General features: G+C 37.1%; 1 protein-coding gene across 15 annotated transcripts in view; it reads right to left on the reverse strand.

The window, feature by feature from the left end:
* The window catches only part of ANK2 (ankyrin 2), a 360,943-nt gene that overhangs the window by 53,417 nt on the left and 291,939 nt on the right, over positions 1–15,587 (reverse strand). For 14 of the 15 annotated variants that reach the window (XM_068941794.1, XM_068941796.1, XM_068941799.1 and 11 more), the window contains 5 exons: positions 14,383–14,527; positions 8,814–8,916; positions 8,084–8,187; positions 4,426–4,467; positions 3,511–3,543 (listed from right to left, as the gene is read on the reverse strand). In XM_068941794.1, coding sequence (XP_068797895.1) covers positions 3,511–3,543; positions 4,426–4,467; positions 8,084–8,187; positions 8,814–8,916; positions 14,383–14,527 — 427 coding nt within the window. The remainder of the gene's footprint in view (positions 1–3,510; positions 3,544–4,425; positions 4,468–8,083; positions 8,188–8,813; positions 8,917–14,382; positions 14,528–15,587) is intronic. The other variant, XM_068941802.1, reaches the window with a different exon arrangement.

Raw genomic sequence — 15,587 nt, forward strand, 5'->3', positions numbered from 1 at the left:
TATGTATTTCCCTAACATCATATTATACCTCCTGCAGCTTAGGTTCTTCTCCTTTTGCATGCACAGAGCCAGTGCTTTCCTTTGCTGTCCTGTTTCCATCCATAACAGCAAAGTACCTGCTTAGTCTTCTTTGCATCTTTCCTCCCTGCTCTTTCTTACAACTTTGTAAGATACTCTTTCTGCAAAGGGATTTAGGCACCCTCTGCTGATGCTAGCTGGACATTGTAAAAAGTGACTTTCGGCTAGTCAGGGAACTCAAGAATTTACCCCGTGCTCCAATTACAGGAAGCACTAGTACAAGCATTTCCGACCCTCTAGGTAGAGAGAACGGAGAGGAGAGAGGTAATTAAAAAGAAACAAAAGTGGCCGTGAAGAGTTCAAGGAAGAAAAAAGAAAGAAAAGAACAGATGATAGTAAAACGGATTAACGGGAATCAAAAAGATCTTACAGATTATCACCAGAATGGGAGAGGAAAGGAGGCATCCTAAAAAGTTAGGGAGACAGATATTACTGACTTGCTTCTATGATAATTTATAATGCTAAAAATTAAAATGTAAAAGAATAACTTACAGGAAGGCTATGAAGATCTAATAGCTACAATTTTCAGAAGGGGATAAAAATGGCATAATACAGGAAGGAAAACCGTAGCAGAGACTGACTATGGTTAGGAGAGTTGGGATAAAACTGAGCAGAGGGAAAACAATATAAATAGGAGAAAGCTTCTGGGATAGCTTTCCAAACTTCTGAAAGCGTTCTTCTGAGCCATTTAAAGTCAAAATCTTGAGATGAACTGATTGATCAAGCATATGGAGCAAATTTGCATATATTTTTACATGAGAAAAAGTCTCTCAGACCATGCTCTAGATATGCTTCCTATAATAACTATATATAAGGGAAGCATCCTTCTTCAGCACTGACAGTTTATTCTAGTAACCACTGTAAGAACTCAAATTTTAACTAAATGATGATTCAAAATCAAAGCAATTTAAAGGTTAAAGCAGCAAGGTCAAAATACATATGTCAATAGTGACTTGGGCAACAGTGAGACAAACCTTCCCTGTAGAGAGAGTCAAGAACTTTTGGGTAAGTTCCATTTTCTGGCAAAGTTTTAAAGGTTCAATGAGAAATGATGCATGACACAAACATCCTACTCTGATGTTTATATGGCCTTGCAAATAAAATTGATGCTAAGCTTTCTTGAGATTTATCAAGACAGCAATCAAATATAAAGGGCTTTCTATAGCCAAATCAATGAAATAAATTTTTTTAGTTTATGGGAAATCATTGCCTTCTCTCTTTTAAAGAGAAGCCAGGACAAATCAGGATTTTTTTAAAGAAAAAATCAAGACTAAAAGCAATTCTCGTCCAGAAACTAGTTATAGACTGCAGGGGAGTCTATATATGCTTCTGTTACACACATTGGTAGGGGTTAGATCAATTCCTGCCCATCCTCCTACAATTTAGCAATGCCTACTCATAAATTATATACGGTACTTCATTCCTTTTAATTTTAGAGCTATTAAAAAAAATACACACTTGCCATATAAAATGTACTTATAACATTGGCTACAGCATCCTTCTGGTTAAGGACATACGCAAAAGGCTCCTAACTCTTTCTTTCAGGCTGTTTCCATGCCTTCTACACAGAGCAGAACAAATATGAATCCATATTCTAATGACTCAATTTAAAAAAATCACAGACAATATATGCATTGGATTTATCTAACCTTATAAGGATGAAAATCTGTGGTGTAGTTCCAAGAAATATTTGTATTTCAAATCTGAGCCTTAGTTACTCCCTTTGCTGATGTTCTTTGTACGGAACTAACATAGTTGAATTCTATATCTACGCTCATTGAAAAGGTAATAAAGGAACGAACAAAGAAAATTTAAAAAAGGCTATGTCTGCGTGGTGGGGGGTAGGAAGGATACGATAGTTATTTTGTGGTTTGAAAAGAATCACTGTTATGTAAAGGGCTTTGCAGAAGTGTCCAGGTAACTGCAATTACAAGCATGTTGGCATCCAACCACACTTCTCATTCTGCAGAATCATTTGAAGAGCCATGCATGAAGTGCATCATGAAGTGTCTTTCTAGAACAGGCAATAGTTCTTTTAACACCCAAACTGAATAGGCAAAATCAATACACCACATTCATATGGTCAGTTCAGATACAATTATTCTTTTAAACTTAGCTGGACAGGCATGCATGTTCTCATCAAGTAGCAGAAAACAATGAAAAAGCTACGACTGAACTACATCCATTGTAGACACAATTAAGAACTTTTCTGGTATGTTATCTTCCTTTTTAAAAGAAATGGGGAAACAAGGAGATAGCAGCATTCAGTGTTAGTCACAGTGTGAAGAAACAGAAACAAACAATCAGGGTGCTTCAGCCATTCTGAAGTGTCCAACTGGAAAAGAAAACTGATACAAAATCTGAAATTAAGAAAAAACGCCTTGATCCAGTTCTCACTGAAGTCAATAGCGACTCAACTGCTTCAGTGTGCTTTTGATCAAGCTGTAACTTTGCCACACATAAACAAGGCAAAAAAAAAAAAAAACCCAACAGCCTAGGAGGACAAAAAACATGATCCTATGTAAGAAACTGCTAGAAGTAACCACTTAATGTTGTCTTCACTGGTAAGAATGGCATTATTCGACTATAGAGAGATGGGGCAATATCACCTAAAATATAGTTTTGTGGTATGGCTTTTTATTTAGCAATTTAATAAATTTGTTCAGGTTAGTATTTCAGTCCTTCACTGTTCTTTGGTTATATTTAAAGGATGAAGAATTATTGTGCCAATAAACACTCAGTTTATTGAGTGAAGATAATCTCCTTTAGGCAGGGACTGCTCCAAGTATTCTGTGTAGCAGAACGCAATGCGTCAGTGATTCAGCCACTGATTAACTGAAGTTATATGCACAAACGCAACTTGGCATAAAAACTTAAACATACTGGGTCAAGTTTCAGCTTTTAAATATACTGCTGTTATTCCACTAGTTTCAAAAGGGTTGCACAAGTCAGAAAATATGGCCTAGAGAGTGGTTCTGTAACATTCTTTATACAGAGACGAGTTGAAAGACCCAGTTTGTGAAATGATACTTGAAACTATTTACAATGGCTTTTGTTGGATTTTTTTTTAAAACTATATTAAACTATGTCATTGATAGAGTAAATTTAGGGTTAACTAAATCAAGGTTTAAAACAATCTAGGAACGTATAGGAAGTTTTTAAATATTTTTTTTGACGAACCTATAATGTGCCTAGTATTCTTTTCTTAGAGAGGACATAGCAGCAGATGGGAGAAAACAGACACTTAATTGTACAAGAAGAGAAATCTGTTTAACTGCTATTCCTAATCAGAGCAGAGTTTTTTTTCTCTCAGCTAACACGCAATATCAAAACACTAAAGCATCCTGAAGTGAGGTAAGAGAGGAGGATAAATATGGTGGGTGAGAAGTGCGGAGGCAACATATTAAAGAAATAAATTAAGTAGAAGTTCACCTGCTGTCATGATCAAGACATGGAGAGGAGCAGCTGCAACAGAATAGATGATTTAACATCCCCAAAAAAAGAAAAAAAAAATGAGTTAAATGAAATAATGAAATATTAGGAAAAAAGTAGGTTTCTGAATTAAGCATATGAACATATATATATATCCATGTGAGAAGGTGAAAGACAGCATGGAAAATAAGCCTACATAAACAACCTTGGTTATAAATGCTTACTACTACTATAGTGGTAAAGCTAGAGTGAACCGAGTTAGCTGGTTTTCTACATAACACTGTCAAACTGCAAGTCAGATACCTAAACTGTACAGTTAGATACTTGACTAAATCTTTCGGAACGAGATTAGGGCAAATGCTGCTTGGCTTAGGTATGCATTGAAAATTTGGACCATGGTATACCCTCACTAATGCATCTAAAGTAATTCCATCCAGTACTTCTGATAACACAGGAAAGCATGATTCCCCTTTCTTCAAATTTTCTATTAGTACGTTCTGTCCTCTGACTTGTTCCATTTCTACATGTTTCTTGTCCTCCTTTCGTTCTGCACTACAGAATGACCAATTTCTAACTTTGTTTGTGTTCTCAGTAAAGCGTCATGTGCTGCCCAGTTGGTGTTCTGGTGTCAGTTTTTTATCATATATATCTCCATTGCCATTTCCTTCATTGACATGAACAGAGATTTGCTATTAATGAAACACCTGCTATTTTTTCTTATTGTAACTTTCTGAATAGATGTTCATAAAGGCTAGAATATATTTTGAAATCATTTAGACTTGTGCATTTTAGAAACGACTCTCCGCTGGTAGCTGCCAGGTCCCGTTTCCATGATGATTCTAGGCAATGAATATCATACTGAGGAAAACAGTACTATAGATTCAAAATATAACACTTGAAATATATTTCATTTACCTTGTTAGCATGGATCCAGTCTCCTTTTTTGCAGACAGGCAGCTAAGAATGATAATTCACATTATTTGTTACAGTTTCAGCTGCTGATTCACTTGTCTTTTTTCCCTTTTCACTGATGGAAGCAACAACTTCCAGAAAGGTAAATTCACAAATAACAGCCCAGCTGTTTCATTTTATCAAATACTGATACATTTGGATCATCTATCTGTCAAACAGGCTATCTCTTCTTGTTAAAATTAAATCAGTACTTCTCATTAAGTAGGAGTTTTATTGTGAGCATATCGGACTCAAAAAACTGCAAAGCTGTTGCATAACTTGCTGTTGAACACAGAAGCAAGTCAATATCAGAGCATTACCTAAAGCTCCTTGCTTTCAGTGCCATGTTCTTGCAAAGTGACAGATTTGCCTCTCTCCTTATCTACCATACCTTCACACATTCATCAGAAAAATTCGTAGCAATATAATCTTACACAACTAAATTGGGAGGTTTTGTTCACCATATCATCAGAACCCAGGTATGAAACACAACATAATAATTTTGCACATCACCTACACTTTAAAAATCACGCAACTGCACTCAGCCTTATCTTTACCATTCACACTTAACTACTGTTAAGCGATAGAGACATAAGAATATGACAGTGGCAATGTCTAAATGGTGCAAGTGAAAAGAAACCTTCTAGTTCACTGTGTTTTGTCTTCCAACTTAATGAAAATATTACGTGCCCTTCCACAATAGGATATGGTGAAGTATGAGATTGAAACTGTGAAACACGCTTGCCTTTATGTAGGCATTACTTCTGTCTCTCACAATACCTGAACAGGAATTAATACATAGTATCCCCTAATATTATCAGCAAAGCAATAAAACTCTACCTTATTGGACATACGGCCTCCAAACTTTCTAACATATTGAAAGATCTTCAACTTTGCTGAATACATAAGATCTCACAGTTTTATCAGGAGAAACAAATCTGATTTACTGAAAGGAGGTTTAAATGTCAGAGTGAAAATTATAAAGGTGCAGGAATTTATATTTTTACTTTAAGGCAATGTATGAAAATACTTAGAAATTGCTAACTGTGTAAAATTACCAGATGTTTCTGCTGAGATTGTGTGCACCAAAAAAGTGGTACCTCTGAAAAGAGAATAATTATCTTGGTTTGAAATGGCTGTCAGAGATTCTTATCAAAAATACTGCTTTTCTTATGTCACGTTGATTAAATTATCCACATTTTGAAACAATAATTCTGTTTAAATTTTAAATGGAGGTTAAAATACATTCCCTTTCTGAAATTTCAGACATAGGAGATTCTTTGGTTAGCTATACAAAAGTTTAAACATAGGCCTATAAAATTCCACACCAGTAAGAAAACAGTTCTTTATAAATTCATCCCTTTGCCTGTGGGTGTCACTCTGTGATTAACAGAAACACTTCCCTACAAGGGGAGCTGAATAAGAACCCAGCAATTTGGAGTTAGCCACTGAAGTACTGCAGGGGGAAAGCAGTGTTAGTCTTTTTTCAGATTGCATAGCATACAAAATAAAGATGATCTCTGCCAAATAAATTACTGCCCAATATCTCTCTGATGTATTACTTTATAAAAATCTGATGTATTACTTTATAAAAGTATGGTCTAAATTCAATTCATACCCTATGTCTTGGGCAAAAACGTAAGACCATAGCATTGCTTAAAGCCACTAAAAATGTTATAAAGCCTTTGCTTTCAAACACTAAGTAAAGACTTTTCTTTCCTAATAGATGCATACTATTTCAAGACGTGCAACTGAAATTTCAAGTGTTGTTAGTTCATAAGAACCCAGTAACCATGGTGCCTGTCTGCGTATGAAAAAGGCTGTAGGCAACAGAAGGGGTGAAAATGACTAATGTGTCTATTGTTGTTCCAACTAAGTAAATGCAACAATTATGCGCACAGCACTTTTTCAGTTATTTCAGTTTTAAAATAAGGCATTACAAGTGGAACTCTAGTAGGCAGTGTATTTTCTAAAACAAGATGCAATCAAGATGCACCTCAGCAATTTATAGTACATGATAACTTAATGACTCGGCTAAATCTAAGCAAGATAAAAATGAAGTGTTGTGCAGTCTTTCCCAAAGGCTAAGTAATTGTTATTATAGGTGCCTTTTTAAAATATTTAGTGGCAGGTTAGTTGGGATATATTAAAAAGAGAACAGAGTTGTGTTGTCTTAAATATCACTATTTCATATAAGGCTGGGGAGAGAGTCGTTTCCATTGAAGTTAGATGTTCTCACTCTACTACCGCTGGCATCCTGGTTATCCAAAAGGATTTAAAATATCACTAATTTTTCTTTGGATAAAAATACAAAATGATTGCACATCCAAGAAACAAATACCACTCTTCTAGAAAAGTATTTAACTCATCCTCTGTAATCACTGTACAGACCTATCTTTCTGAAAGTGAAAAGTAATACATCCTTTGGAAAAAGTCTGTAAACTGTTTAGGGTTAGAATAAGCCATGAAAAAAATTTTAAAGCTTAGATCTTGGCATCTGTATTAACATATATATGCTGTGCAAGTTGAGCATTTTCATTTTGCTTGTTAGTTTTAAAGCTCAAGAAAAACAAATCCAATCAACATTGCCACAGTCAAAAAAACAGCTACCAGCTAACACACAAACTTCCCATATATGCCACGAATTAGTTAATCTGCAATCCCAGTTATGACAATATTGTTCCTCTTCTGGACCAGCACCACCAGTCATTCCAAATTGGACTCCAGTGCTATTTTTGAAAGATATGAACTAAAGATTGTTGTAAACTCATCTGAGATTAACAAGAAATCTTTCTTCTTGTGATGTCCAGCAGCACTACATGGGACATAGCTCCATGGAAATGAAATGCTTTTGTATGACAGCACTTCATTACGAATTCATGATACATGTCTCATCAAATCTGTTGGCAGGACACACATAGAATTCGGTGTAAAGAATAAGATTACTTGAAACACAGCAAGTTACAGTACTTAAAACAAATGCACTCACAGGCTTTGAGGCCAAACAGGATAACCTTTCTAAGGATGAATTTTGTCTGGGTCTGCGTTTCAATTCGCCTTGCTCCCTTTCAACGAGCTTGTATGAATGCAAAGGCTTACATAAAATCAGCTGTGAGGATACATGAACATAGTGGCCAAATATGTGTAAGCCACACAGTCTTTAGGTTGCTTGAATATTACTTGCTTCCGCAAAGTTAAAATCCTTAGCTTTTTATTAGCAATCCTGACAACCTAAAGTTGGAGCTTACCTAAGCTACTTAACTAGCATGGGAAGCACTCACCATCTGGACTGATTGGGCCGCTGGTCTCAATTTTTACTAACTTCAGACAAGCACTGTATTTGTTATCTCTCCATAAAACCCACAGAAATGAACATGTATGTGTGTGAATTCCCTCTCATTCCTCTCCAACCTGATGGTGGGCTCACTGGCATCAACAAACTGACTTCCGCTGGATAGCCTCTCCTCTGTACTCTGTATTTGCATGACTGGCAGAACTTAAGTGATCATAACAATTTATTGCCAGCTCTTGGAGGCAATGAAGAAAAACTTAACTCCTATTTAAGCGTTAGCTGCAGCTGCTGCCACTACAGGCATTCTATAATGCTTACTGATACACTCACCCTGAATGAATAGGGCTGGAAGAAAGAGCCACATTGTCCAAGTTTTCAGGGCCCCAGCTTAAGCGATATGAATTCCTTTCAGCTTCTTTGGCCAGAGTCGTTACCTTGATAAGCAAAAAACCACTCCATTTTACTACAATAAAATCAGTTAACCAAACAAACAATAGAAAGATGTACTTTGCATAGTAGTAACTAAACAGTTTAAGCATTTTTTTTAAAGAAAACCAAAAGGAGTAATAATAGCATTATGATATTAGAAACTCCTTACCGTAACATTTTGTACTTCCTCAAAGTAATCATATGTGTTACTGGTCCCAGCGAACAGGAACGCTGTGATTTACCAAACTGATAATTTCTAAATCTTTTTTTTTTCACTAGAGGCATGCTTCAGGGCAGTACCTTTGAGGATAAAGTCTTCAAGTTCACTGGATCACTTGAATATTTGGTCCAGTGGCTGTTAACATTTTTTAAAAATCACTCAAAATGGAGAATATTATAAAGACAGTCCATGTATTACATTAATACAGCTTACCCATTTATTTTGGAATAGAGTTTAATATTGCACAATATAATGTGCCATTAAACATCAAATGAAATTGGAGAGATTTACAACATTATAAGAAATAAAGCAGCACACACCATGTTATACCATTAGTACAATCCACATAGTAATCTTTTCATATTTCCGTATTTGTCCCACAGAGGGGGGGACTTAAGAGAACTTGCTTACCTGCTGGCTGGGGATTACCACTGCATCGTCAATCATGGCACTGTCCCTCAGGTAGGACGCATGGCTCAGTGTGTGGGACCTGTCTGAACTGAAGGATCGCAGGCTGGCAGGTTGGTAGGATGCCATAGCAATATATCAGCAGTACAGATGATGTTGTAAAGGTGTGATGACAGATCGAGTGGGAGAATGAAAAAAGCGTGCTATTAGCAAATACGATGCAACTTCCAGGGGGAGTATATATATGGGGGGAAAAAAGAGAGCTTTACAAATCTCTGTGTTATGCTACCTTTCTGACCAAGAGCCACAAAGTCTTTGGATTGATTTTTCTTATCTGCTTCAAATGAGGAACCTAGAGGTTAATTTAGATTACAGTCTATTTTATATTCACAAATGTTTTATACTTGGCTTTGTGCCTTAATAGCTTCCGTATAATAAAGAGAAGGAATTCCTTCTGAGGCTCTTTGAAGGTGTTACCTCTCCTGCTGTGTAACATAAGCAAACCACACAATAAAAGTAAAATGCTAATGTCTGAAGAAAAGCTGAAATGACTCTTTCTGAAGCTTTGTTCTGACCTCCTCTCTACCATTGAACCTGCAAAAGAGTAACCTTCATATTGTCCCCTGGAAGGTACACACAGCAACACAAATTGTGGCCAGCCACATGCTCCTGTGTACAACAAAATTCCTCCTCTGTACACCAAGAGCATCTTTAGAAAGGCAATGCAAAATGCGAACACTGTTTTCTTTGTAAATACACACAGCTCTACAGAAAACTGGTTGCTGTAGCAATGAAAGATGCAAGGCAGTAATAAGCTGCTTCCAAGCACAGGCTCAGAATTTAACTGCAGGATCCACTAGCGTAAAGCAAAAAAGATTAAAAAAAAAAAAACAAACCCAACCACAACACGGACATATTGAGATAAATGGGGTTTCTGCTACCAAATAGCACTATTTTTGTCCTTCAGATATTTACTACCCATACTACTACCCATAGTATGGGTAGTAAATAGATGATAGTTATTAAAAAAAAGAAACAGATCAGCCACCTTCAGAGGTTGTTAAGTGCACTCTGACGTTGTTCAATACCCTGAGGAATACAGTGCACGCATATGAAGGGAGGAGTTTTATTTTCATGCTTTACACCTCCATGAGTAATGCTCACAATGACTGACAGGCTGCATCAGAATAATAGACCATTTATCTATATAAGTGGGTTTTTAAAGGATAATTAGTTTTCAGCAGCTGGTAATAAAAATGTCATGCTTACACTATGGACATGAGATTCAAACACCTTTAAACACAGATCTTGTTGGAAGTCAGATTTTACCATCTGAGTCACGCCAGTCAGGCTTGTTTAATACAGCTACATTCACTCAATATTATTTTTTTAGGACCCATCTTTAAAAGCAAAAGGTTATCTTATTTTTATCAGAAATATTTAACTCTGAAAGAATGATCAGTACTATTGATCATTGGCACATACCAATGGCATACTTAGCAAAATCAATGGACTGTGCAAAACTGAAAGTGAAAATAAGTACTTATTATGCAAATATCAGCCTTGGGAAAGTACTGTGAGAAAAAAAACAACAAATGATCTCTGTCTTGCATGTCATAAAATAATTTTTCACCTAGACAAATGGAAGAGGTGAAATCTGTAAGGCTGATATTTAGTGTATTATTGGGATTACGCGTTTCTGGAATAAAATTCTGATTCCATTAAAACCAACAACATTTCTACTTATTTCAGTAGTGCCAGTAGTTCACCCTAACTGTCTGCGTATAACTTTAGAAAAAAATTGTGAAAGGGAACCTTGACTGAAGGGTATTTTGATTACACATGTAAGACTTCAGTAACATTTTAGTGTAAATTAGGTAGGCGGAGTACGCTTTGCTTCTTCATAACAACAGTACTTCAGTAAACATTTGTTCTTTGGATGAAAAACAACCTTCAGTAGCAGACCCCATTTGCCATCATCATCCTTTATTCATTTTAATATTTGATGCTTTCAGAACTAGTTTACAGTGCCATGCAATGCTTGCAAGAAATTCGCCATCCAAGTTGCAGGTACTGCCATTCAGCTAATGTCATGTCCTGCACAGATACTGAATGAAAGGGAGTATGTACAAGATTCGACTGCTTGTCCGTATGGTGATTTTGTCCATATTCTCCTCTAAGTACCCGACATTGCTACTACCACCACTATAACTAGCTCACTACATATCCAGTATGTGGTACATGCATGTAAGTTCCAGCACATATCCATACACTGAGGCTACAGACTTTATCAATAGGCAAGACAGTTATACAAGCCTGACGGAAGTCTGCAGTACATTACAAGCTTAAATTTTCTACTACACTTCACTTCAAAACTAATCTTGAGGTGACACTGCCCATCTTTTGTGGAGTGCACCAGCTACACAAAGAGCAAACCAGTAGTTAAGGCCGGTGTTTCTGAGACTTAGGAATAGAGGCAGTGGCACTGAACAGAACCAGTTAAGAGGTATGTATAGTATCTGCTATTCTAATAGCTCTTCAGGAATCCCATTTAAAAAATGACCTTCAGTGAGAGAGGTAACATGCCTAAATACAGATTCTTGTCAAATCTGACTGTTAATTCTCAGTTGCAGGGGTTGTGGGGCCATCTGCTCAGGCACAGAGACGACGTTTGAACTGTGAAACCCACGAACACTACAAAGCTCCTGCACAGAAGTGTGTGTCTTGCCCGCATCAGGGAACGCAAGGGCACGTATCACCCACCCTTTCTAAGGCCCTTTCCAAGCCTTACATGAACCCCAGGTGGCGGCCAGAGAAGAGCAGCAGCATACTCCAGTCATGTTTCTAATCTGGGTGACAGGGAGACCACGCTGTAGTGCACATCCATCTGCCAGCCTAGACAGAGCTGTAGCAGTCTCTCAGTCCAGCTGAGTCTACTTGTTGTTAGCAGTATATCGTGTTTCAGAAGCCTTGGAAAAGAACCTGCTATCACTGAAAACTGTATAAATCAGCCTTGAAAATATTTCTCTATTTAAAGACTGAAAGCCTTCCTCATGCCTGTCACAGTTCAGGAGAGTAGATGGGACCTACACGGAACGTGAGTCTTTTCAAACAGTGATAAATACAGATTCTGAGATAGTCAGAATCATTTCTTGCTCTCAATATCCAGAGTGGGAATCCAGCTAGTACAGTCCATTCTCTTTATTTTTATTCCACCACTGTTTCTCCATTCAGGAAAGGAAAACAGCTAACTTCTTCAGCAGCACGATGACAGAAGGACAGCTACCAACTGCTGTGGTCTAGTGCAACTCCCCTGATTCTTGCTAACAGTATCTTTACAGGAATCAGGGAAGTTTTTATATGACAGTACCTGTATCATAATATGACTTTCCTAGACAGAGAGTACTGGTGGATCAGTGTTTGTCACTGCATATCATACTTATCTGAAACTGTAACTACCTCCAACAGCTATTTCTTCTCAAAATCAACATTCCGGTGTATAGCAGGCCTCCAAAATGGACAAACAGAGACAGGTGCCATAAAATTATACAGGGATGACATTTTCATGCTATGTAATACCTACCTGGGCATGGTGCTAATGAGAGCGTATGAAAAAGAATGAAGGGGAGAGAGAAATAAAATAAATAGGGAAGATGGTTACAAAATAAAAATACATGCTTTTAAATCAAATTGTTTAATGCATAAGATTATACAAATATAGGCTGCTTATATTATTTTGCTTTGCTGAATTTCTTGAAAAACCAAAGTTAGTGTAATGCAAGGAAAATTATATTAGAGCAACAGCAAAATAATTTAAGAAGTCTCTGGGAAAATTCTTGTAAATAGTAACCTGACAGTGACAAAAAATGAGACCATGGAGTTTGAGACACACACCTTTTTCTTACATTCTACCTCCCTGTATCATTTTGCATCATTTCAATGCAACCATATTTGATATGGGATGTGAAATCATTTTCATACAACAGAATAGAATACATTTAAATGTCAATTCTATGCCAGTGAAAATCTACTGATATCCATGGACTGTATTTAAAAGCTGAACTGTTCCAAGCAAGAGCAGAAACGGGCTTAACACTGGACTGCACAATCATTCCTATACAATATCTTAAAATAAATAAATAAACATTGTTACCATCAGAAGAGCATAACAATGGTGAAATGTTTTGATTTTTAAGCATTCTGATGCAGTTCATCAATATCCTCTCAGACTCAAAAGCAACATTCACTTCATTTTCAGTGGATTTATTGGAGTTGTCTAAAAATCAGCAGACTCCAAGTTTAGAAGGCCTGAATGATGAGGGATTTAGGCATGCTGTGAGGCAAACTGAACTGTTTCCTGACATCTTTTGTTCCAAGAGCAATTCGTAGTCTACTGAAGTAAACAGAATGGATCCTACTGATTTCACTGAGCTTGGGAAATGCTGCCAGAATAACAATGAAGACTGGAAAATGAGGTAGGCTAAAAATCCTTTCAGTTGCCAACATCTCAGCCATTTTCTTCCCTCCTTCAGTGATTTCGAATTCTAAACGTGATAAATCTGGAGACATTACTGATTTAAACTAGACATTGCCATTTTCGAACAGGAATGCCTGGGTAGCCTATTCTAAATCAGAACTGTGGGTATTAACCTGCCAGATTAAGTACCTGAATCTACATTTATACTCTCTAGTAAGAGCTCCCATTTTGAAAATGGAACCCCATATTTTACGTAGATTACAGTGCCGTTCTCTAAATGACAAAAGATCTTTTTAAAGCATAGAGCCCTCTGTCTCATTTTATTTGTGCTTTTATAATGTTTGACTCAAAACCAGAAATACTTAAGTTACAGGCATTATTATTCCACAAATAAATCTAGATTTCAGTCCAACTTCTGAAGATATATTCAAAGCCAATGTTTTCTGCACTGAATACACCTTCTTATTTCTAACGTAAATTTCTTTTTATTCCCTGCTTAACTATTGTGCTGGGCCACTGAGAGGAAAATTATTCTCTTTCCTGTTAACTCAGCCATGAGGAAACAGGGCAAGAATCAACAAGCTTGCTGACAATATATTCACTGCCAATCTAATGTGGAATGACTACGTCCATTGCTCCTTTCCTTATAGCTATAAGACCACAGACAACTCAAAAAAGTCACCTAAATGCTGAAACACCCTGTCTACCTACCCACCCATTCCCTGACTCAGGACGGGAAGAGATTGGGATGATTCATGAGCCCTTTCCATAGTTGACTACACTGCTCTTCCTTTGCCCAACCACAAAGAGCAAGCCATGTCTTTTAAAGACCCAAATAGGAATCACCAACAAATTCTCCCCCAGAGGTTGAGCAGAGTATTAGTGCCAAATGTATCTGTTTCTGGACTGGCCAGGAAATATTCGTCCTGACCACGCACGCTTCTACAAAGCAAGAGTTGACACACTGACATACCTAATAAAGGCAGGCTGAAAAGTGCATTCCAGATCTTCCTTGAGTTAAAAATGCTGACAAAGGGACTTTAAACGTTTATAACTAAATACATCTAGAATTGCTGTGTGTGCCCAGGCAAATACCTGTCAGATCGTCCTCCTTCCAAGCTGTACCTCAGGTAGTTCATACCATCTAGGAACTGGCTGCTCGGTAAAGAGTCATCTCCTAGTTCTTTGAGGTCTTCTGGCCTAAGGTACTCTCCTCCATCTCCTGTCATTGTGTCATCACCTTCAAACCAAACACAGAAAGGAAAGAGATAAGTGCACACACAAGTTAGATCCCAATATGTAACCGAAATCAAACAGCTGAATGGCACAAAGAACAGGAAGGCAATTTCCATTCAGGATACACTGCAATTCACAAGCAATTAATGTACTTAATAAAACTGGCACATCAAGCAGGATTAAAAAAAAAAAAATCAAAATCAAGGTGAATAATCAATTGGATTTAATCTAAATTTCGCTGTTGCACATACTGGTAAGGGGCATATTTCTCTGCTACTCTGCAAAGGATGGTTTCTCTGTTGTTCCTTTATCTATTTTAGCTCTCTGGGGATAGCTATAATGTATTACTGCCTGACACTTTAAGATAAAACATAACCATTTGTTTCATTGCATGCTATGTGTTTTCAGCTGAAAAGGTGTTTTCTGTGGCCCTATGCCTGGTAGCTGTAAATCCTAATTTAAACTCTCCACTGTCCAAACTCCACATCATATGAAGAAGCTCTCTCACCCAAGTTCCAACACCCTTGTGTGATCAGCAAAAAAGGTTTATTTCTAAAACATGGCAATATATAGAAACTGGAAATAAATTCACCTGCATAGCTGCTATTGTTTATTAAGCAGAAAATAATTCAAAATGAATCAAAGTTTAAATGATATTAAGTTATCCCATATATTATCCTTTTTGCATATATTCTAAATATAAACAAATTTAATTTTTTTTTTTAGATCCCAAATGATCTTCCCCAGGTAATGCCGCCTATATGATGTCACAGTTTGGTCTTCCCCGGTAGACTAATAGAACAGCTTACATTGCCATGTAGCATGTAGATATTCCTTCTGGTTCTCATTTGCAACATGGTTTCTCCTTGCAGTTTCTGCCAGGAGATGTATTTATACCTGTATCTTTCCAGCCACTTCCCAACCATTAACTACTAATGTATGAGACCGTCAGGGGCTCGGGGCAACCCACAGGACCCCACAACATGACCACAGCCCACCAGCATCTTCAAGTTTTCTCATATTCTGAGCTGCACTGACAAATGTCAAGAACCTGAAGCTCATGC

The sequence above is a fragment of the Struthio camelus genome, chromosome 4 (assembly GCF_040807025.1).
Source record: "Struthio camelus isolate bStrCam1 chromosome 4, bStrCam1.hap1, whole genome shotgun sequence".
In the NCBI taxonomy this organism is placed as follows: Eukaryota; Metazoa; Chordata; class Aves; order Struthioniformes; family Struthionidae; genus Struthio; species Struthio camelus.